Source organism: Cryptomeria japonica, chromosome 7 (genome assembly GCF_030272615.1).
Source record: "Cryptomeria japonica chromosome 7, Sugi_1.0, whole genome shotgun sequence".
Taxonomy (NCBI): Eukaryota; Viridiplantae; Streptophyta; class Pinopsida; order Cupressales; family Cupressaceae; genus Cryptomeria; species Cryptomeria japonica.
In genome coordinates this window covers 557,206,710-557,231,478 of record NC_081411.1, presented here as the reverse complement: position 1 = coordinate 557,231,478, position 24,769 = coordinate 557,206,710, and the positions used below count along the sequence as shown (strand labels likewise).

Sequence of the window (24,769 nt, the reverse complement as noted above, 5' to 3'; positions counted from 1 at the left end):
AATAACGATGAGATAGTAAAAGAATTTCCTTAGTTGAAAGATACTCCCGAACAAAGTAATCTCCTCATAAGTGACACTATTGATATAGGGATGGATCCTTGTGTTGAAGACAAAGTCATTAAGATAGGAAAATATCTTGATGAAGAACAACAAAAACAATACTCTAAATTGAAATATGAATTCCCTTAAATGTTTTCTTGGATATACTCTGATATACATGGTATTGATCCTAAGGTTGTCACTCATAACATTGTCTTAGTTTCTGATGCTATACCTATGAAGAAAAAGATCTGAAAGATGAACCCTAAAGTATCATTACTTGTTAAGGTTGAGATTGAAAAATTATTGGATGTCAAATTTATTCATCTTATCGATTATTCCCCATGGATTTCAAACATTGTGGCAGTAGGTAAACCTGATAACAATATTAGGATGTGTATGGCTTTCAGAGATCTTAATAAAGCCTCTCTGGAGGATGATATCCCTCTCCCGAATATCAATATGATAGTGGATTCTGTAGCAGGTCATGCTTTATTATCCTTCATGGATGGTTTCTTGTTATATAATCAAATATTATTAATCCTCAAGATCAATTTAAAACTTCTTTCACCACCCCTTGGGGCACGTTTTGTTGGGTTATGATGCCTTTCAGATTGAAAAATGTAGGTACTACCTATCAGAGTGCTATGACCCTTACCTTCCATGATTACATGCATAAGATCTTAGAAGATTGTGTTGATGACATATTAGCTAAATCCATTCTTCATGTAGATCATGGTAATATCCTTTGTCAAATCTTTGAAAGAATTTGTAAGTACAACATGTGCTTGAATCGTCGAAAGTGTGTTTTCAGTGTGGATAATAGTAAACTATTATGATTCATAGTCTCGCATCATGGAATCGAGGTGGATACAAAAAAGATAGATGCCATTGTTAATATGCCACCTCCTAAAATTGTTTCCAAATTAAAAAGTTTACAAGGGAAGATCCAAGCTATTCGTAGGTTTGTTTCTCAACTTGTGGATTGTACCTTTCCTTTTACTCAATTTCTTAAAAATAATATCACCTTTCAATGGAATGAGGATTGTCGTCAAGCATTTGAAGACTTAAAAACCTATTTGGCCAATCCTCATGTTCTTCAACCCACTGACCCTTCTAAACCCTTTCTTCTATACACAACTGCTTCTCTTCATGCTCTTGCAACCTTATTGGCACAACATGATAAGGATGGTAGAGAATGTCTATTTTATTATATAAGTCGCACTCTGCTTGATTATGAAGTCTAATATTTTGCGATAGAAAGACAATGCCTTGCTTTAGTCTTTGCAACACAAAAATTAAGGCATTACCTTTTGAATACTAAAGTCCATGTTATCATTAAATTCGATCCTCTAAAACATATTTTCTCTAAAATGGATCTTTCAGGATGCTTAGCCAAGTGGGTTATGATGTTGACCAAGTTTGACCTCAAGTTTGTTTTGTATAAGGCAATAAAGGGTCGAGCATTGACCAACCAGTTATTTGAGGCTCCCTCACCCTTCTCCCTACCTAACCCAAAGTCTTTCCTTGATGAATGCATTTTCTCTATTAAGATTGATGAGGTTTGGGAATTATATTTCGATGGCTCTAGGTGTCATATAGGACTGGGGGTAGGGGTGGTCCTAACCTCTCCTAAAAAGAAACCTATCCCTTATCATATCGTCTCAATTTCTTGTGTACTAGTAACATTGTTGAGTACGTGGCTCTTATAGCTGGAATTAAAGCAGCCTTAGCACTAAATGTGAAACATCTACATATCTATGGAGATTCTCAATTAATCATAAGACAAGTGATAGGAATTTATCAAACAAAGCAAAATAAATTATTACAATATAGAGATTTAGCTATATCCTTGTTGCAAAAGTTTGATTCTTATACCATGGAGTGTGTTCCTCAAAAAGATAATTGACATGCTGATGCAATGGAATATGTAGCCTCTCTTGTGTCTTTAGAGGGCCCCTTAGTAGATCTCAAATTCATCATTCATAACCTCACTGCCTCCACTATTGCTAATAATCCTAGTGATGTGGCATATTGTTGCATTGTAAATTCTGATGAGTGGTACTCGCATATTGTAAGATATTTGAATGATGGTTTCTTTCCCGACCCTACGAACAAGAATACTAGGGCTAGGATCCACAAGTTGTCCACTAGATACATTATCCTTTCTAATGTTCTATATAGGAGGGGTTATAATGGTCTTCTCCTTTGATGTCTTAACAAAGCTGAAATCCCTGTTGCCCTTGAGGAAGCATATTCAAGTTCTTGCGGGGGGCATTTTGGAGGTAGATCTTTAGTTCAGAGATTGCTCTTAATGGGATATTATTGGCAGACCATGGAAAAGGATTCCTTTGCGTTTGTTAAGAAATTTCATCAATGTCAGCAACATAGCAATTTGATCCATGCTCCGGCCCAAGAACTTCGATCTCAAGTAGCATCTTGGCCCTTTTCTACATCGGGTTTGGATCTCATTGGTAAAATATCTCCTCCTTCATCTTAAGGACATACTTTCATCATCACCACAAATGATTACTTTACGAAGTGGGTATAATTAGTTCCTCTTCGATCCATTACCACCAAAGTAATTTTCCAATTTATCTTAGAAAACATCATTTCCCGATTTGGAATACCTTTCATTTTGGTTTTAGATAATGGAATGTCATTTAAAAAGAAAGAGGTAAAGAATTTTCGTGAGAATTATCATATTCAACATAAATTTTCTACACCATATTATCCTTAGTCAAATGGTCAAGCTGAGTCTTCAAATAGGATAATTGAGAAAATTCTTCATATGACTGTAAACAAACATGGTAAGGATTGGCATATTCAGTTAATCTACGCTCTTTAGGCTTAGCAAATGAGTGTACATATTAGTACGGGTTGTACTCCTTATAATCTTGTTTATGGTGTTGATGCCATTATGCCTTTGGAGTTGGAAATTCCATCTTTAACAACTTGAGATGCTCAATGAACGTCGCATAAATGCTCTTGATCATATTCAAGCCTATCATAAAAGTCTACAATGAAGATACAATGATAAAGTCATTCAACATTCCTTCTCAATAGGTGATTTGGTACTTTATGAGAATCAACACAATGTGAATGCCTTACCCAAGGAGAAAGGAAAATTCAGCCCTAATTGGCTTGGTACATATATTGTTATTGAAGTCTATGGATCAGGTGCTTACAAGATAACATATGTGGAAGGTATGCCTCTCAAGGAACCCATAAATGCTATGCATATTTGTAGATATTATGCTTAATCTTTCCCTCTATCTCTCTCCTTTCTAAGTTTATTCTCTCTCTCTTCTTGTGTCTTTTTCTTTCTTCAAAATTGAATAATATGTTAGCATATCTTCATTAAAGTATGTGGTATTAAATGATATTGTATTGTTTAGTCTACATTACTTCATTCTTGGCAAGAATGTTTCTTCATTTTATTGTTTGTCTTGGATTCATTTATGTAAATGGTGATAGATTTACATTTTATATGTGATATCATGTTATACAATTTCTTATGTGTTAAGTAGGGTTATATCTTCTTGTGTTTAATTATAGTTAATTAAATCACATTAGTCATATAATTCTTAAGCTTAACACATTTTCCATGTATATCACCAAGGTAGAATTTAATTAAATACTTAGTTATTTAATTAGATCACACATGTATCAATTAATCATGAAGCATTGAGAAATCAATCACATGGAAATTAAATTATACATACATGTTCATTACCAAATATGTTACTTTTAATCGAAACAAAGCATACATTATTTCATGAATTAAAATAACATGTTTCAGACAATATATATATATTGATAAATGTCATAACATATATATAACTGTACATCAAAAATATCATCTCATGATCATATATTATCCCTAGGACTAGTAGCTTGAAGATGGTGACTAGATCCTCCTGATCTGGCTGTGTGGGTTGACCCATGCATGTGTATCATGATGTGGAGCATGAGTGACTCTATGAGGAGCTCCTGTTGTCCCTCTCCATCATATCCTGTGATATGTGGTTGCCTCTTCTTGAGACACTACTAGAGCTCACTCTATTTAGTATAGTCTCTCTAATAGAGTACTCTCCCTCTCTCTCTCCAGACCTCCATCTTAACCTGAATGGGGGTGAATAGGTCCTCATGCCGCTTGACACTCCCCTGTGGTCTATGTACTATCTATGAGGAGTTGGGAATGTGTGTGGGTGTGATGAGATCTATCACTATGTTTTGGATAAGAGAGCACCACTCATGGGTACTAATTGCAGAGATATGAGATTTTCATCAGTAACACTCTATATCATCAAATCTAAAATATTAAGATTCATAAATTAAATAATCACAAAATAATTTACTTGGATCTCCATCTCACCAATAGGGGTCAAAGAAAGGGACCTCCTGTGACTAGGACCTGCTAGGATCTCCGCGCTCATAGTGTCTCTACATAGTGGTCATAGGATAGTTGAGACTAGAGTCAGGACCCCTTATAGGGTCCTTCTCCACTCGTGATGGAATACTTGGTAGATCTAGGGCTATGGTGTCATCCCCTAAGTGATGAGTAACTCCATCTAACTCGTCCTCCTTGGCCTCCTCAGCCTCCTCGTCATCCTCCTCGCCCTCCTCATCCTCCTCATCCTCCTCATCCTCCTCATCCTCTCCCTCCTCATCCTCATCCTCCTCCTCATCCTCCTCCTCTCCATCATCCTCATCATCACAATCCTACTCTCTCTCTCCTACAATGCCAGCCTCCTACTATCATGCATCATCATCCTCATCATTTGTGTCCTCCTCACCAGGATCCTCAAATGTGTCAAGCTCCTCCTCATCACCTATGCGTCTCCATGGCCCGAGGTTCCCTCTAGGATAGTCTACTAGAAAGATGGCTCCAAGGTATGTCCTACCCCACCATGTGATGTACTACTAGTGTGTGCCCACATCATCTCTATAATTGGTCGCAATGTCCTGATCTGACCCATCTGAATCTGTGATATCAATCTCATCATTCATAGGTCTTAGAATGGCTCCCTACCTATGAGTCAGACATGAGTGTCGGATATAGATAGGCACGTCTATTAGAACGCACTGCTCAAACCCAAACTACCACCGAACTCAGTCAAAGTAGAATGAGACCACAAGGTGGTTGTATCGTCCCTCTAGTAGACGCTTTCACTGCATGCAGAACAACTACCTCTGTATCCCTGCCCACATGAACATCCTAAGGTAGGGTCTCCATCTAATGACCTCCATTGTCAACCTATCAAAAATCATCCTCCAATGCAGCAGATCCTCGAACTACCACTGATGGGTAAGTGGATATGCAAATAGTCTAGGCTACTCCAGAACCAAGTCAATGGGTACCCTAGTGGCTCTAGTGCACATAATGTACTCTGATATCCATATTTTTAGCAGTGTGTAGGTCATCAAACTGCATCCCTATCTGAAAACATACTCTCCTAGGTCATGGTAGAGGTGGGCTAACATGCTCCACCCCTAGGAGAATACCCTTTGATTTCTCTCCATGTCTCTAACTACGTAAGTGAGATCGTCATGCATACGTGTGTCAGGCCCATTCAGGCACATGACTAATGTAATGGTTGCAATCGTAAGTCATCTCACTAGGGGAATCTAATCGATGGGATGTAGGAGCCAACTAATCATAATGCGGCCCCTCGTCTCACTGGGCATCTCTCCCGATGTAGTAGATATGCTCCCTCTGATAATCGGCAGTGATGCGGTCAGCTCGATATCTCACTATTTCTCACCTAATGGGAAGACAGAGAATGTGGTATACATTCTCATGTGTGATGGTCATCTCCCCCATGGGTAGCAGAAATGTGGAGGTATCCACGTCCCATCTCTCCATCAGTACTATAAGCATCATTGGATGGAACTTGATGGCAGGCATGGTCATCACTTACCATAACCCTACAATGTGAAGAAACTCTATATCCTCTTGTGAGAGTCAGAGAATCTGACTCCGCAGGCTCTGAAAGGTGTGATTGACAGTATGCTTGCGAATATAGGGAATAATATACAATTCAAAATCATCAAATCATCAGTAATTGCTTAATCAATCATAATCATCTAACAAAAAGAATCATCAATCTATCTTATCTATTTGATGTCTCATCCCATGTGACCCTTGGTCACTCTGATCTAGGACCAGGGTGCCCTAGGATTACCAAGATACCCTCTTGGGGCTAGGGCACCCAGGGAGGACCAAGGAATCCTAGGGCTCGTGGGGCCCAAACAGGAGGCACATGCAGGATCTACACAATGACATCATCAATATTGAAAATCAATGCAATCAAGGAAGTCAAAGAAGAGTCAATGAAAGGTCAACTCACCTTGTCAAGTGGTTCGCCAATCAAAATGGCTCAGTGCAAGATCTCTATCCACGTGGGTCGCTCGGGTCAACGTCGAGGCATGATGACTAATGTGTGGGCTCCTCTGTAGTGAATAGCAGCGAAAGTTAAAAAGTGACAAATGAGAGTGTCACTTTTATATTTATGAGTTATGCACTTTTTCATTTTTATAATTTTAAGTTATAAACCCTTATTTTGCCCTTTTTACTCAATCTATCATAACTTGAGCTAGGGAGCTCTAATTTTTGTGCCATTGGTGGTACTGGAATCGTGGTTTCTCTCTCTTTCTCTGCATTCGTTCCATAAAGTGTTTGGATGTACAATCAAGAATTCTTGTGAATGTGTTTCATCAAGGTCTTCATCACATTAATAAGCAAGCCAAAACAGGGGGCATATAGCTGCCTACGAATTTCATCACTTTCCTTAGTAAAAATTAGGTGATTTTGTGATCTAACATGTGGTTTTGTAGGGTATAATTCCTAACTGTATACTGCAGATATTGCTAGGGGGCTTCGTCCAACAACTTATGGATATATCCTTTTTTAAATGATGTTTACTTTTTTTGTAGTTTATCTTGCATATGAACATAGTGTCATATGACCACTAAAGTGGGGGCTAAATGTAGCATCGTAAATTGTACACCCTTGCTAGGGTGGTACAATTCCACGCTTGGTTTAACACCTGCCTTAGTGTGTTTTGCATCTTGCATTTCTCATCTCCGTTAAGGATTTAATTAATTAATTTAATTAAATGTAAATTCATATTTCACTTCTTCACATGTTATAAAGTTGGGCCCTTTTTCCTAAGCGTGCCCCTTTTCATTTTATTCCTCCAATTAATCATTAAATCATAAACCCTAATTATGTCCTATTTTGATCTTTAAGGCCCAATTTTGCATGTTAAAACATCTCAGAATAAGCTGTAACTTTTGGATCCTCTCTAATATCATCATATCTAAAGGCCCTAAAAATTTGGTGAAAAGTTGGTCGGACCATGTGCACTTTGCACACGTCCCCAACATTTTTCCTGAATTTTCAGGAGCATAATTTTATGATATTATAATGCTTAACCCAGTGGGAAATTAAAATCCTAGGTCAGCCTAAAGATGAAATTAAGATCTAGGGTTTCATACATAAGATCTCTCTTTCTTCATTTTAAGGTCTAAGGGATCAAATCTGGAAAAATCTTTTGGACCGATTACAAGGAGCCTTCTATGTAGCGAAAGAGCATATCTTTGGAGTCTTCAACATTCAAAAACACCTATCAATCACACATCAAGCATTCTTTAATCATTTGGGGGCTTTTGAAGATATAGGAAAACAATGGGAGATCATCGACTGAAGATTGGCTTGTATCTGTAGCGTCGTAAATTGTACACCCTTGCTAGGGTAGTATAATTCTACGCTTAGTTTAGCACCCACGTTAGTGTGTTTGCATCTTCCATTGTAATTCCCCTTTAAGTATTTAATTAATTAATTTAATTAAATCTAAAGTTATATTTCATCACTCCCCACATCATAAAATTGGGCCCTTTACCCTAAGTGTGCCCCTTTTTATTTTATCCCTCCAATAAATCATTAAATCATAAACCCTAATTGTGTCTTATTTCGACCTTTAAGGCCCGATTTTGCATATCAAAACATCTCTAAATCAGTTGTAACTTTGGGATTCACTATAATATCATCAATTCTAACGACCTTGAAAGTTTGGTGAAAATTTGGTTGGATCGTGTGCAAGTGCAACACAGTCCCTAACATATTTCCCAAAATTTTGGGAGCATAATTCTATGATATTATAATGCTTAACCCCAAAATATTGGCAGGAAATTAAAATCCTAGGTCGGCCTAAAGATAAAATTAAGATCTAGGGTTTCATACATAAGAGCTCTCTTTCTTCTTTTGAAGGGATCGAATCTAATGGGAATTAAGATCTAAGGACAAGGAAGTTTTGGCGAAGCAAGCACAAGGAGCCGTATATGTAGTGAAAGAGAAGCCTATGTGGAGTCTTCAACAATATTCATCAAGCATTCATAAGGTATTTATCAAGAATTAATCATCAATTAGGATATTTGAAGATATTGAAGAATAATAGGAGATCACCAACTGACGATTGGCTTGTACCCCTCCCTTAGGGGTTGGGTATGGTTTCATGTTGTTTTCATGTCTTTATATGAGCTTCATTACATCAATTTACATATTTACATTCATTCTTTAGATCACTTTGTATGATTTATTTAGAGCATTTCCTTTGTCAATTACAAGCATTTAGGGTTTACTCTTTAGGGTTGCTCTAGATTGTTTGCATTCATCCTAGGGTCATTCCTACACACACTATTTTACTATAAAAATTGGTTATTTCTGGAGGCGGAAATCACCAACACAAGGATTTGACCAAGGCAAATCCCTATAGTGATACATACCCCCTTATTTTTCTAGGTACAGAAACAAGTACCCGGAAGGCTTTCCAGATCTGCAAAAGGCACAAGGACAACCCAAAAGCTTCAGAATTCCTCAAATCCATTAAGGACAGGAGCGTGGTGCCCTGGTCTTGCCCAGAATAGGGGCATGGTACCTTGGTCCCCCTCAATTTTAGTGATTTTTGGTAGGGTGGTGTCTCAGGATCTCAGAATTGTACTCTCTTAGTTGCAGCTCTCTATCAAATCATCAATGACAGGGGTGTGGCACCCTAGTCCTAGTCCGTTTGGTCCAGTTTCTTCAATTTCAATTTATGTACCCTTCATTGTTCATCTCCTAGCTTAGTTGATCAATATTTCACATATTATCTTCATTTACAACAAGAGGAATAGAAACCCTAAGAGATAATCCTTTTCCCTCTCTTTCTCATGAGAAGTAGCCAACGTGAGCTATCTCCCAAGGCTCTTTTGTATTCCCAATGTGTTGGCTAAAGTGGGAATAGGTCCTAGTCACCTGGTCTCGCTTTTCCCCCTCCACATTTTGGTGAACCTGGTGTGAATCCAATCTTCTTCAATTCTGGTTTATGTTTTCAGATCTGAGTGTTTCAATTTCTTTCAAATTTCAAAAATTTAGAGTTTAATTTTTGCTAAAACCCTAATTTTTTTCAAAATTGAACCTGTGGATAGCTAAATTTGGATCATTAATTTTAGATCTGATTTAGGAAAACATTCAACTCATAAATTTCATTTTCTAAATCAATATTTAGAGTGCTTTCATTGGTTAAAATTGAACATTTCCTTCTATTTTGCATATGTTATCATTTGAAAGAGGAAAATTGTTGTCATGATGCATTCATTTCATAAATGTGATAATGTGTTAGCTTCCCTTGCTTCAATTTTTACATCTCTTAAAAAAGAATCTCCTCCTATCTATGACAACATTTTAGTCCCTAAAAGTGTTGTTACCAACCCCTTCAAAACTCTCCCATGCTCTAAGGATGAAGATTTGAAAAGTGATCTTGACAATTCTCCTAAAATGTCCCCTTCCCATATAGCTATCTTAGAGGAAGAGGATGATACCATAAACACATTTCTTAGTGTTTCTTTACATTCTTTGCATGATTCCTCTCTAATTTAAAAGGTATTGATGGACATTGACTTATATTCTCCTAAATTTGGTCTTACCAATGGGGGCATGTTAGTGCAACAAGAAGTTATGAGCACTTCTTTCAAAGATCTCCTTCCTAAGCATGAATCATTGGAGAAAGAGGTTCATCTCCCTCCTAAATAATACTCCCCTCATGAGATTCATTTTGTGCAAGAAGATGGTATTGTCCCTACTTTTCCTAGTGATGGCATTTCCTCTTTTTACTTCAACAAAATTCCCGCTAGAGATGATGCATTAATGAGAAATGCTTCTCCTTGCCCCAAAGCTTGTCGTACCCATAAATATGCCTTAGAAAAGGAAGATGAAATCATAATAAATTTCCTTAATTCTCTCTCCCCTAAAGATCCTATTGAACGCATTTTGAGGCAAGAAGATGATTTAAACACATGTAGTGATGCTCTCCCTCCTAAAGATGAAGAATTAATGAAAAACATTATCCCTTCTTGCAAAATTGGCAATAACAATAAGGACATATTTGTGCAAGATATTTCTAATATTTTTTTCAATGACCTCACTTTTTAAGATGAACAATTAGAAGAAGGTGTTGATTATTCTCCACCTCATGAGAGAACCCTAGCCAAAGGGGATGAAATCATGATTGATAACTCTCTTGATAGAATCTCACCTTCCATGAATCTCAATCATTTTTCTTCTAAAGGTAAGGCATCTCCTTCTCCCCAACTAGGTTATACTCATAAGGATACCCTAGTTCAAGGTAATATTGTTGACATCTCTTTCAAATATCTCCCTCTCAAAGGTGAGACTTTAGAGAGTAATGTTGATCCTTCTCGTAGAGACTCTATTCCCCATGTAGATCCTTTGATGATAAATGATGGTATGACCTTTCCTACTAATACTCTTCCTTCTAAAACATCAATGCCTACTTCTAGTCTATCTACTAAAATTGATCTTATCCATGATCTCAGAACAAGGAAGTTTTGGCAAAGCAAACACAAGGAGCCTTCTATGTAGTGAAAGAGAATACTATGTGGAGTCTTCAACAATATTCATCAAGCATTCATCAAGTATTTATCAAGAATTCATCATCAATTAGGAGCCTTGAAGACATTGAAAAATAATAGGAGATCACCAACTGACGATTGGCTTGTACCCCTCCCTTAGGGGTTGGGTATGGTTTCATGTTGTTTTAATGTCTTTATATGAGCTTCATTACATCAATTTACATATTTACATTAATACTTTGGATCACTTTGCATCATTTATTTAGAGAATTTACAATGTCAATTACAAACATTTAGGGTTTACTCTTTAGGGTTTCTCTAGATTGTTTGCATTCATCCTAGGGTCTTGCACACACACAAGACTCCCGCACACACTATTTTACTATACAAACTGGCTATTTGTGGAGGTGGAAATCACCAACACAGGGTTTTGACCAAGGCAAAGCCCTATAGCCACCTAAACCCCCTTCTTTTTTAGTTGCAGGTGAAGAAACAGGTACCCGGAAGGCTTCCCAGATCTGCAAAAGGCACAAGGATAGCCCAGAAGCTTTAGAATGCCCCAAATCCATTAGGGATAGGGGAATGGTACCTTGGTCCTATCCAGGACAGGGGCGTGGCACCCTGGTCCCCCTCAATTTCAGTGATTTTTGGTAGGGTGGTGTCTCAGGATCTCATAATTGTACTCTTAGTTACAACTCTCTGTCAGATCATCAGGGATAGGGGCGTGGTGCCATGGTCTTAGTTACTTTGGTCCATTTTCCAATATCAGGTACACATACAAATTCCTCCCCCTTCTCTGCTTTTAGTATCTCAGTTTCAAATCTGCAAGTTTCTTCAATTTTAGTTTATGTACCCTTCATTGTTCATCTCCTAGTCTAGTTGATCAATATTTCACATCTTATCATCATTTACAACATGTTGGTAAATGGATTTGTTGCTTTAAGAAACTTTCTTGAAAAACTTTGTTTTGCCCTATAATTAGCAACAAAGTGTTCACAACAGTTGAAGAATCACAAAGAAATGGTAATTCTTCTTTGCATTTGAGAGGGGCAGCTCCCTCATATAATGGGGGTATTTGGATTTTTCAAAAATTTAAAGAATGAACAATAAAGAAAGATTGAATGTCATATAAGGTATGAATCTAGATTAAAATAAATTCCTTATAATCAAGTTTGAGATACCACAACTTGAAATAATCTTCTTCACATTCAATGTTAAAGGGAAAGCATTAGATAATCATCAATTAAGCATAAGAACATTGATAATAACCCAAGAGAATAAGTTGAACACACATCCAAATTGATCTCTATTGCTTAATTGCTTGAATAATACTATCCAAGTCTCTCATACAAAGCTTGTGAAAAAGTGGAATCCCCTACATTGAATAATAATGAGGTATATATAGGTGAAGTGGTAACCACCTGAGGTAACTACCCTAACCACCTTTATAACTACTTTATAACTTCCTCAACTACTTGAAATAACTTCCTCAACTTTGGGAAAAATAACTACTTAGAATAACTACCCAAAATGAGAACTTAGGATAACTACCTCATATGAAAAGAGCCAAGATTATCTTTTATTACAATACAGAAATAGAGATGAGAGAAAGGAAACTTGATCATGAGAGTTATTTACAAAGAAAGACAAAAACATGATGCAAGTAACACAACAAAAATGAAGAATATACAAAATGCAACTCTACACTTATTCTAAGCTAACTCCTTGCACTGCCGATGACGTTGTCGCTTCTATAGGCACATTATGTTGTCCAGGTCCTTTGTCTCTGAAGATTCTGAAAAGTCGAATGCCTGAAGTGACAGATTTTCCTTCAAGGATTAGGATGTTGGCTATCCTCCTTTTCCATGTCTTCAAATTTCTATGAATGCCACTTAGTTCTGTCACCATGTTGAGTATCTGAGACATAGAGATTCTCAAGGAAGAGTAAATATCAATCAATTTTTCCATGGTATTTTCATTGAAGTTTGTCCTATTAAAAAGATGCTGATCTACCATGTTCTGGAAGCTATTCTGTAACACCTGCAAATCTTCCATCAATGTCACATCTGGGAAAAGAGCAGTGAGTTGTCCTTGGAGTTTGGTACACACTTGATCACATGAAAGCATGAGTTTTTCTAATTCTGATGAAACTTGATCTATGATCACTAGTTTCCAGTTAATGCTTTCTATCCATATTTCTCGATAATCTTTTTCATTATTAGGAAAGATTTTCTCAGTTGCAAGGGTGTCCATTCCAATTTCTATCATTTGTTTGAAATCATTCACAATTTCCTTCCAAGTTGTTTCCTCTTTCTTGACATTCTTCAAGTCTTTCTCAATAGTATTTTTCTTTATTAAGGCCTCATCATGGATAGATTTTGCTTGGACTAGGAAATCACATGCAAGAGTTTTGACCTTTTCTACCCAACCTTCAATTACCTTTCCATAGGCTTGGTACTTTTGAAGATTATCCATAACATTCCTTTCAATTACTCCTTCTAGTGTCAATATAATTGGCTGGCGATCTACACTTAGTGGCATAGTGGAGGTATCAACTACGGATTTCAAGTAAGAAGACAAAGTGTGCACTTGTTGTTTCAATTGATCCTTGGATTGCTTATCCTTTTCACTTCTCTCCACCATTCTGGCTGCCATCACATTAAAGTTCTGAATATCAGACTCATGAGAAGAAGGTCCCATATCAATCTTTGTCACAACAAAGTCCGCAGAGGTGGCCTCATTTGTATCTTTCTCAGATATGGGTTGAGCAATCTCTAAGCACATATTCTTTGAATTTGGATCAGTCTTTATTCTTGAGGATACTTTGAGTTTCTTCGGTTTTTCAGCTCTTCCAAAGAGATCAGATATGCTACTAAATTCAGGTACCACCAACTTTTCTACCTTCCTCTTCTTCAATAGGCTTTGTTCTAACCATGGGAAAGAAGAATTTTCTATAGACTCTTGGATGATTTCCTGTCTTGCTACCATTGTTGTTGTCACCTCTCTGATTTCTTCAAATTGATCGCTTGGATTGCTTGGAAATGATGAATCCATGACTAAAGTATTTTGTTGTGCTTCTTGTCGTAGGGATTCAATAGGAACTGAGGGAGATATGGAATGCATTCCATCATCAAATCTTGTGTCATCCAGAATTTCCACTGGAACTTGATCCTTTACTTGACTTGCAATAGAATTTTCTTCTATGTCTTTTGCTCTGGATTTCTTCCTCTTTTGTCGGGGTTCATCACCACATGTGTTCTGAAGATTGTTCCTCCTTGGAGGGTCTTCATCTCCATCACTTCCTTGAGTATTCTGGTAAGAAGGAGTATCCCTAGCTGGAGTATGGGAAGAATGCAGTGACGTAGAGCTCTCAAGCTGATTTCCTTTCCTTCTTGGAGTTTCCTTTGTTGGTCTAGTAGTAGTCATTTGAGTAATCTTCTTCTTAATCCAGGCTTCAGAATTCTTGATTACAAAACTCATTCTTTCTCTGACATCTCTCACTTCTAGATCTGCCCAATTCAAATTGGGAAGTGGCTGGGACTGGACTTGCTCAAAATAGATAGGATCAATCAAATCAGATCCATCATCTTCAATGCCTTCTATGGTCCAATCCATCTTGAAATCATTCATTTGCTTCAAAGTTAACCTTGTCCAATCTCTTTTTCTAACCTCGAACTCATCTTCGCAATCCTCCCAAAAGTCTTCGAGATTAGGAAAATGAAAATAGCCAGGACCTAACTTTAAGCTGTTCTTGACATAATCCTTGCTATCAAAAGGGAACCTCATCTGGTATGGATACAAGTTGATCTTGGATAAAGCTTTTTTTGTCTCATCTGGTCTTGAACTTGAATCACATCTATAGTGCCCAAGACAAATGGGAAAGGCGACCCCTTTATTCTTTATATCTCTACATTTCTTTTGAACTGAAACCAATTGCCGACAAAGATCAACTAAAATGAGCTTATCATCAACATATCTAGGTAGCTTGTGTGGATAACCTTCAAATCCTCCTACTCGAAGATAGGTAAATCTCAGAAACTAGATGAAGAAACTTCCATATTTCTTTATCAATTTAGTGGCTTCCTTTGATATTTTGGTGGTAATGTCTCGTTGTAATAACCTTACTGCCCACATTGTGAAAGCATCATTCACCCGCTTGAAATACACAAAGCTTTCCTCAAGTTGCAATTGCTTGTAATAATGGTAAACTTGAGTTTCTTGATTCAGGACACCATTAGTACTTAACCCTAGCCATGACCTTAAATTAGCAATAGCATATATCAAGTAAGAGGTCATATGGAAGCGTTGACTTGTTTTGAAGTGCACTAACTAGTCATGTATGCAGTTGCTGATGAAATGGCCCCAGTCAATGAATTGCTTATCGGCAGAGATGACTGTTATGAAGAGGTACATCCACATTTCGAACTCAGTGGAATCAGGACTTCCTATCACTCTATGGAGTAAGATAATCAAGTAGCAAATTTCTTTGATGAAAAGAGAACGATGGAGTGTTTTTGGAAGCTGAGACTGTCCTCCTCATGGTGCAACCATCCATTCTTTAGCTAGATTGTTGAGGCATTTGCTTCTATTATCGTTGAAGTATTTGTAAGCTTTTTGCTTATCGATGTGAGTGAACTTTTCCTTATATGGCAAATGAAGAATAATAGCTATTGAAATTCCATCAAGTTTGGCCATTAAGGATCCATCTGCAGCTCTTATCTCTCTTGCATCTAGATTATATCTTTTTTAGCATTCTATCATCAAATCTGTACATTGAATTGCTATGGGAAAACATGCTGCTTCAATCAAGCCGCTTCCTGCCACTCTACAGGACAACTTTGATCTGTCGCCTTCCATGAAGAACTTTTTGATTTCCTGCAAATTAATATGCCCAATCTTGGTATCATGAATCTCCAGAAACATGGTGTTGATCATCGGGGCATACTCATACTCCTAAGCCTTGTACTTCATGATGGTATTTTTGCAGATCCTTTATATTGAATTCCTCTATGTCAATGTTACTGAAACTTTGAGGCTTCGGTGATGTGTTCAATAAATTATCCCAACCCCATATATTGTCTGGTTTGTATATAGGCAGGCTGACACGACTATAATCAAAACTTTAATCTTTATGCTTTCATAAATGTCTATAGCCACTTCCAACACTTGAATTTTGCACCGGTGGAGAGAATATTGACCTTTCATGCTCAAAACCTAGCTCAATAATGATCATATTCCTTTGAAATATTTGAACAAATCCCTTAATGCACTGTTGTAAAGCCTTCATATCTACATGTAGGAGTGAGGATGCTAAGGAAGGTGGCATATTTCTATTCACAGCTATCCATGAGATAGTATCCTTTCTGAGAAACTCTGGAACATCTGATGACTCCATTCATTTCTGCATAGTTCTTGTGCATCATCGATACATTCTGCAAGACTTTCATTTCTCCATATCCATGAGGAGGAATAGTAGACTTTAACTCTGGATTTTACATCTTCCACCGAGCCAGAGGATTCATGCAATGCTCACACAGTTATCTCAGCTGCAAATAATATGTAAATAGTCACGCACAGCATACATTCTCCTGTCTTGCATATCATCGATAATCTGCAGAATACACCTCGAAATGCAATATTTCATCTTTAATATTTGCAAGTGCAAGTAGAGTTAGGGGGCACGATAGCATGCATATCTATCAGCATGCAAAGAAAATGGCGGAAGTAGTTAGAAAATCGATTTTGCTATCTTTCATAAGCCATGTGGTGTATTCAATCCGCTAGATGGAAGTTTAAAGAGAAGGCGATATCTTTCAAAACACTTTCATATCGCCGTTGAAAACTAAGAAGTTGAAGTGTATCAGCATCTTGCTAATGTTGGCTAACTCATCGAAAGCATGAAACCATTACATGTATTGGTAACTTGATAATTTTTAACAACTTGATGATAATTTCTCATTTGCAACCCGAAGTTGGTGTTCATTGGTCCCTTTAATCATTTTACCATGTTGCCGCTAACACTTGGTCAACTGCCAGCTTAGACCGCCGATGGTGTACATTTCCCAAGTGAGTAGTTTCTAGTGAAAGAACCTTATTATCATTTAAACCATTCTTTGAAGTGCCTTATCTCCATGCCATGAAAACCCGCAATCTATATTTCAAACTCGATTATATAATACAGTTTCCACATTACATATCACAAGGACGGATAAGGGTATGTTTGGCAATGAAGTCCGCTCGAGTCATTTTACTCTCTTTCAAAGCCAAAAATTAGTAGTCAACCATGGAATGAGAACACCATCCCTATCATAGGCATATTCACCTCTTGTGTCCTTGGTACATTTACAAGGCATTGTTGATAGTAGGTTTTTTTTTTTTTTTCGTCAAGGGGTTTCTAAATTCCTTGAATGACATGAACATTAAAACAACTTCAAGATTCTTTTCTTATGACCCATGACATAGGCTAAAATGGCTTTTAATTAATGTGTGAAAATAATTGATCGGTTAAACGTCTTGACTTTGTCAAATGAAAAGAAATCACACATATTCATGCTTTGCATATATTTATTTTTCTTTGAAAATCATTATTGACTCAAATTGTATAACACAAGGATTCCAACAATTTTCAATCCTCAAAAAGTAGGGTTAACACAACAAGAGGAATAGAAACCCTAAGAGATAATCCTTGGCTCTCTCTTTCTCACAAGAAGTAGCCAAATTGAGCTATCTCCCTAGGCTCTTTCTTATTCCCAATGTGTTGGCTAAAGTGGGATTACGTCCTAGTCACCCGGTCTCGCTTTTCCCCTCCACGGTACCTCTCCCTTGGGGTTGGGTATGATTTCATATTGTTTCTATGTCTTTATATGAGATTCATTACATCAATTTGATGTACATTCATACTTTAGATTACTTTGCATCATTGATTTAGAGAATTTACTTTGTCAATTACAAGCAATTAGGGTTGGTCTAAATTGTTTACTCTCACTATAGGATCTTGCACACGCTATTTTACTTTACAAATCAGCTATTCATTAAGGTAAAAATCACCAAAATGGGGGTTTGACTAAGGCAAAACCCTATATAACCACCTAAAACCCTACTTTTTAGCTACAGGTGCAGATTCAAATCCGAGTGTCGATGCAAGTTTCAGGACCGACAGAGTGCACAAGGACTGTTCCGAGGGCCAAAATTCATTAGAAACCCCTGGGACAAGGCTGTGGCACCCTAGTCCTTCCCAATATAGGGGCGTGGCACTATGGTCCCCCTAGATCTGAGTAGATTTTTGCAAGACAACTATTTTTAGATCTCAGATTCTAGTTTTACAAGTACAACTTCATGTCTGCAGAATCAGGATAGTGGCACAGCAACCTAGTCCCGGACATTTTGGCTCAAATTTCTGACATAGGTGCACCTCTGAATTTGCATCTTAATATATACTTTTCAGCAACATATCAGTTATTCTCAGTTCAACATTTCTAGATTAGGGTTTTTTATGCATACTTTGATTCTAAGTTAAATCATTCAAATCTGCACTTTTGCATCACTTCTTCCTCTCATTTGCAGCAAAGGAATAGAATACCTAAGAGGTAATCCTTGGCTCTCTCTTCCTCACAATAAGTAGTTGAAGTGTGTTACCTCCCTAGGCTCTTTCGTATTCCATGGTGTGTATATGAGAGTGGGATTAGGAGTTGTTTTCTTGGTCTCACTTTTTCCCCTACATAGTCATTTAAGGCATGGTAGGCGAATGAATGTTCTAAATTTCCTTTATAATATACTTAAGAAGATGGCAGCTCAGGTACAAAAAGGTAACCTTCAATCATTATGCCACCATTTCTTAATTCATCTATTGGTTGAGAAATCCCTAATAGAAATCAATTATGAGATGCAGTGGGTGGATTTTCTAGCCATAAGTGGAGCCTGTCCACTAAGGCAAATTCCCATCTTTGGAAAAGTTGTAGGAGCTTCATCCTAAAGACCTACTAAAATTCACAGTAAAAATTATTCTAGTGAGTATGAAGATGCCACTCCAAAATTTGCTCAGAAAACTCCTAAAGGGTAGAAACCCTCATCCAAGAGTAAGAAGAATGAAAAATTGGTTTAGGGAACTAGGATTCAGAAGAAGAAAAAGGAAAAAATCTCCTAAAAATAAGAAAGGAAAGGAACCTAAAACCTCTACAAAAACTCAGAAAATAGAAGACCCTGCAGAAAAAATGGTTCATCTAGCCAGAAAAGGAAAGAAATGGAGAACCCTTCTATAGGAGAGAAGGCTACAAGAACTAGTCATAGGATAAAAAAGAAATTTAAAGGAAAAACAGTTGTAGGGGAAAGAATTGAAATTCTGAGCTTAGATTTTGATGAGATAGAACCCCCTTGGAAATTATGTCCTAAGGAATTGCCTCAATCCTCTTCTTCTAGTGAAGAACAAGAGAAAGAATATTAAATATTTCATTCAGAAGAGTTCTTAGAAGAAGAAGTGAATAAGGGTACAGGAGAAGGTGAAGAATTCGAAGGAGAAACATTGAACGAAACAGATCATGTAATTCAAAACATGGTTCAAAATAATACAGAGGAAGAATAAAAAGAAGAATAAAAAGAAACAATAGAAGAATAAAAAGAAGCAGAAGAAGAAGAAAAGGAAGTGTCAGTACATTTTGGAGAAGTCAATCTAAACATTGATGATGATACTTCTATACCTTAGCAAGCCAATCAGGACAAGCCTGATAATGAAAGAACTATTGCATTTGGGTTAGCAAATCTAGCCAAGGATTTTGAGAAAGTGGATCAAGAAGAACAACAAACAAAGGTTATGGTAAGTTTGCATGTTCAAACTTCTCTTTCTTGGGGATCAATTTCTCTTGAATTTTTGCCATTATTAGAAAATAAGAAAGAAGAATGGAAAAGAGAAAAGGAGGTCCTAGAAAGAAAACTGTAGAAGAAAGATGTAGAAATTAACAAGTTGGAGGATAGATTAAATAACTGAGATACTTTTTTACCTCAAGTAATAGAATGTAGGCCTCCTCCAAGGGTATATTCTCTTTATTTGAAGGAATTACATATTTCTTACAAGATAGGTAGGGTGTTGTCTGGATTGAATTCATCATTAATGACTCCCGATGAGTTTGTCAATGCATATAATACCTCTCCTCCTAAGAAAAACAACTTACTTTGTGAATTCTGTCTTCACAATTATGTTGTTCCATACACTCCTCAGTGGAATCCACTCCTTTCTGTTGGATATGTTCATCTTAGGGCATTTATGTCCTATATTCAAAATGAGAATGTAAGGGGTGAACAAGCTAGAAAATTTATGGATATGGAACAAATTGTTCCATTACAGTTGAGGGATGAAGTAGGGGACCCAAATGAAATCTATTATAGATGAAACCAACTTACTTCTGATCCAGGGGTCAAAAGAAGGATTCTATCACTAAGAGAAGAAGTTCACACTGAATATGAACAAATGGTATAAACATCTGCAAGAATAGTGTATGGACATCTAGCTCGAAGATGGAATGGGTTACCTAAGGACCTAAAGAGATGAGAGAAACATTATTTAAGAAACTATCATGCAACACTCAAGAAAGCAACCACCTATATACACTTGGGGTGCACACCGTAGGAAAAATGGATTCCCTTGATCTTTCAACCACCTATATTATGGTGGCCTACTCCTCACTGGGAGGAATTGTAATATTATGATGTGGAATAGGAACAAGACAGATGGGAGAGTCTCAAAAAGGACCAAGGGTTCTATTGGAGCCCCTACTTCTAAGACATGAGGGGAGACTTCTATTGTTGACTTCAGGCTGCTGACCTAGAAAGAAAATCAAAAGACCTCTATTGAGGGAACATTTCCTGGTGGACCAACAAAACCTTCAGTTGGGGGTGTCATGAGTCATAGTTTTATGTTTATTTTATAGACAATTTTCTATCTTTAAGGGTTTTTATATTTTTTGATGGACTTCATGAAAATACTTTAACCGACCTTATATGCTTATTTTGATAAGTCTTATTACCTATAGTTGAAACCTTTATTCTGATAGAACCATGAACTTTATAAATACAATTATAAGTATTTACTATTTTTATGTGGGACTAGTGAATGTGTTCAAAATGAATGGTCATGATGTGTGGATATAATGATTTCTCTAACCTCTTATGTAGCTATTGCATGGAACAATCTTTATGAAGGAACAAGGTCTTTTATAGCAACAGGGTAACATGGACAAAGGATGGACAACGACGCAAGAAGAGTCAAATATCTATTGTGGACTTGGTCACTATTGTCCCTGCTCATTAAGAAGTCTGTAAACTAATCATGATCTATTAATACAGACTGTTAGTTGTCATGAAGGATGTTAGAGAGGATATAGGAAAAATCTACAAATGTTCAAAGAAGGACAATAGTCCTAATTATCTTAGCTTTCCTAGATTTTATGAGTTTTAAATAAAGCTTCCACCTAGAAAGTGGGAAGTAGAGTGAATGTTATGGGATTTTTTGTTAGAGATGAATGTTATAAATCCTTTACGCATTCTAGTGTTAGATAGTTCTTGATCTAGTACTAAGTAATGTTATGTTGTCTCGTTGATTTTTGAATAAAGAAAGTATCTATTTTCTAAGTCAATAGAGCAATATGATATGGTTGTGAGCTTAATCAGCTAATTTTTGTTGTAGTTCTCATCTTAGGAGACTCATCCAAGGGGGCCCACTTGGTGAGGATTCTGTATTGTTGTCTTTTACACACTTTATTTTTCAAATTACTTAATTTTGTTTCATCCGCTTGCTTGTTGTTTGTTTCTACAACCATAGTCTATAACTCCATGACTATTCATGCAGCCATGGCGGGCCAAAATAGTTATTTCTGTACAAGTTAAAGAATTGGTATTTTGTTTGCAGGAATTAATACAATCTTTAAAGTTGTGATTTCAAGCAATTTCCTTTTCTGTAAACAGATGTCTAATCACTTTCAATTGTCTGAAAGTAGGATAGAGTTGTTCCTGGATATTTTTAGTGCATATACTTTGTAGTCCCATTTCAAGTTACACATCCTCTAATTGATAGATAAATGAGTCAGAAGAATTTAATTTAGATAGCTACTCAATGGAAACTTGTGTCTCTAGCTTGAGTACCTAATTGTGTGTGACAACCATTGTTTTGCACCCCCCCCCCCCACCACACACACACACATATGTATATGTATATGTATATATATATGTATATGTATACATATATATACATATACATATATACATATATATACATATATATACATATACATATATACATACATATACATATACATATACATATATGAGTACCTAGTTGTGTGTGATAACTATTGTTTTGCACACCCCCCCACCCACACACACATATTTATATATGTATATGTATATGTATATGTATATGCATATGTATATGTATATGTATATCTACATGTATATATATGTATATGCATATATGTATTTATGTATACATATATATATATATATAGACATATACATATATATAAATATACATATATGTATATATGTATATATATACATATATACGTACACACACACACACACACACACACACACACACACACACACACACACACACACACATATATATATATATGTATATATATAGAAATTTCATTTTCTGTAAACGGTTGTCTAATCTCTTTTAATTGCCTAAAATTAGAATAGACTTGTTCCTAGATATTCTTAGTGCATATACTTTGCAATCCCATTTCAAGTTACACATCCCCGAATTGATAAATAAATGAGTTAGAAGAATGGAATTCAGATAGCTGCTCAATGGAAACTTGTGTCTCTAGCTTGAGTACCTAATTGTGTGTTATAACCATTATATATATATATATATATATGTATGTATGTATGTATGTATGTATGTATGTATGTATATGCATGTGTGTGTGTGTGTGTGTCTAAATACATACATATATATGTATGTATGTATGTATGTATGCATGCATGCATGTATGTATGTATGTATGTATGTATCTATCTATCTATCTATCTATATGTGTGTGTGTGTGTATGTATGTATATATGTGTATATGTATGTATGTATATATATATGTATGTACATATATACATATATGTATACATGTCTATACATGCATATACATGCATATACATATATATGTATATGTATATGTATATCTCTCTATATATGCACATCTATGTATATGTATATATATGCATATATATACATGTATACATATATACATATATACATATGTATATGTATATATGTGTATATGTATATATACATATATATGTATGCATGTCTATACATATACATAGATGTGTATATACATATTGTAGACATCCAAAATTAATTAAATTAAATATTTAATTAATTTTATCCTTTCTACATAATTAATTTATTTAATTATGTTAGTTCTTACTCTTCTCAGCATTAATTAAATTTAATTTAATTAATCCTGTTACGATAGTCGAGATAGTTGATTCATTTAATAAATTAGTTATTCCCTATTCTCCTAAGGTTATCTAATCATTTATTTCTTCTGAAATCCCCTTAGTTTTTTATTAAGGTAAAAATAGGTTTTGAAGGGGCCCCAAAACCCTTTACAATTCAAGCTTTAACAGAAAAAGCAACAAGAAATAAAAAGGAACAGGCCAATGAAAAGCCAGCAGAAAACCAAAGAAAACCAGCAAAAGCCCCACAAAGCCAGCAAAACTGGCCAAACCCAAGAAGAAAAACTAATTGATTTTTTTCAGGGCATTATCCAAGGTGTTGCTAATCCCATGCAGTTCTTTGATGTTATCCTTGAGATTTGGGAGATCCTTAGCAGAAGCAGCCACAACTTTCTTGACACTTGCCCTAGTCCTCTTGGTAGCAGCACCAACCAAAGTAGCTTCACCACTACCAATCTGGATAGTCTCATCATCCATGTCAAGTTCCACCACCGGCTTAGGAGAGCTGGTATGATCGAAGACCTTAGCAATATCCTCCAAATTTTTAGTGATAGCTGACAAGATATTTGGGATAATACCCATCAAATTTTTCATGGCCTCTCTCCCTTCTTCCAATAATTTAACCTTCTCCTCCATATCCTGCTTCCATTTTATCTGCTCCCTATTGTCATTCTCGTTCTTCTCATCCATATTTTCCCCTTTTTTCCAGGTTCTTCAAGAGTTCATAGGTCCATCTATCATAGTCCAGTCTCACCTCGGTAAGTTTTTTGAGGTTATGCAGGAATAACCTGTTGTTTTCCTTGTCCTCGCTTAAACTTTCCTTATTCATATTCTTCTCAGGTTCCTTGTTCCTTTCTCTCTCAGAATTCGCATCTATTTTGTCGTTATCCTTGTGATCCACATTCTCCATAGGATGGTTGTTGTCCTTGCCAGGGCATTCGCTGTGGATAGGGCTTTCATTTTTAGATTCATTATCACCACTTTCCTCCTCAATACCCACCTCCTTATCTTTCCAGCTATCATCACCATCAGAATCATCCATCTCCATTTCGTTGCCTTCTTTTTCAATTTCCTCTGTTTCCATCCCAAGGGCATTCTTTCTTTTTTTGCTAGAATACGCCTTCTCCTTGCCGAAATTGCCTCCCTCCATCTTTCTCTTCCCCAGGGAGGCGGATAACCTCTTATTTTCCAGCAAGGTGAGGATTTTGTAGTGCTCATAGATGAGCAGCAAGAGCCCACAATGGAGAACCAGACTAGAGGGATTCTTACTGTGTTTATTGAGGGACCTGGAAAGGGACTTGAAAAGGTAGTAGGGCAGGGATACCTTTTTGTCATGTCTAAAATGGTTTAAAAGAACAAAGTGGTA

General features: G+C 36.4%; 1 protein-coding gene across 1 annotated transcript in view; it reads right to left on the bottom strand.

The window, feature by feature from the left end:
- LOC131856849 (uncharacterized) overlaps positions 1-24,553 on the bottom strand; it is a 79,214-nt gene extending 54,661 nt beyond the window's left edge. Inside the window, exon 1 of the mRNA XM_059208786.1 lies at positions 24,404-24,553. Coding sequence (XP_059064769.1) covers positions 24,404-24,553 — 150 coding nt within the window. The remainder of the gene's footprint in view (positions 1-24,403) is intronic.
- Between the last annotated feature and the right edge of the window lie 216 nt (positions 24,554-24,769).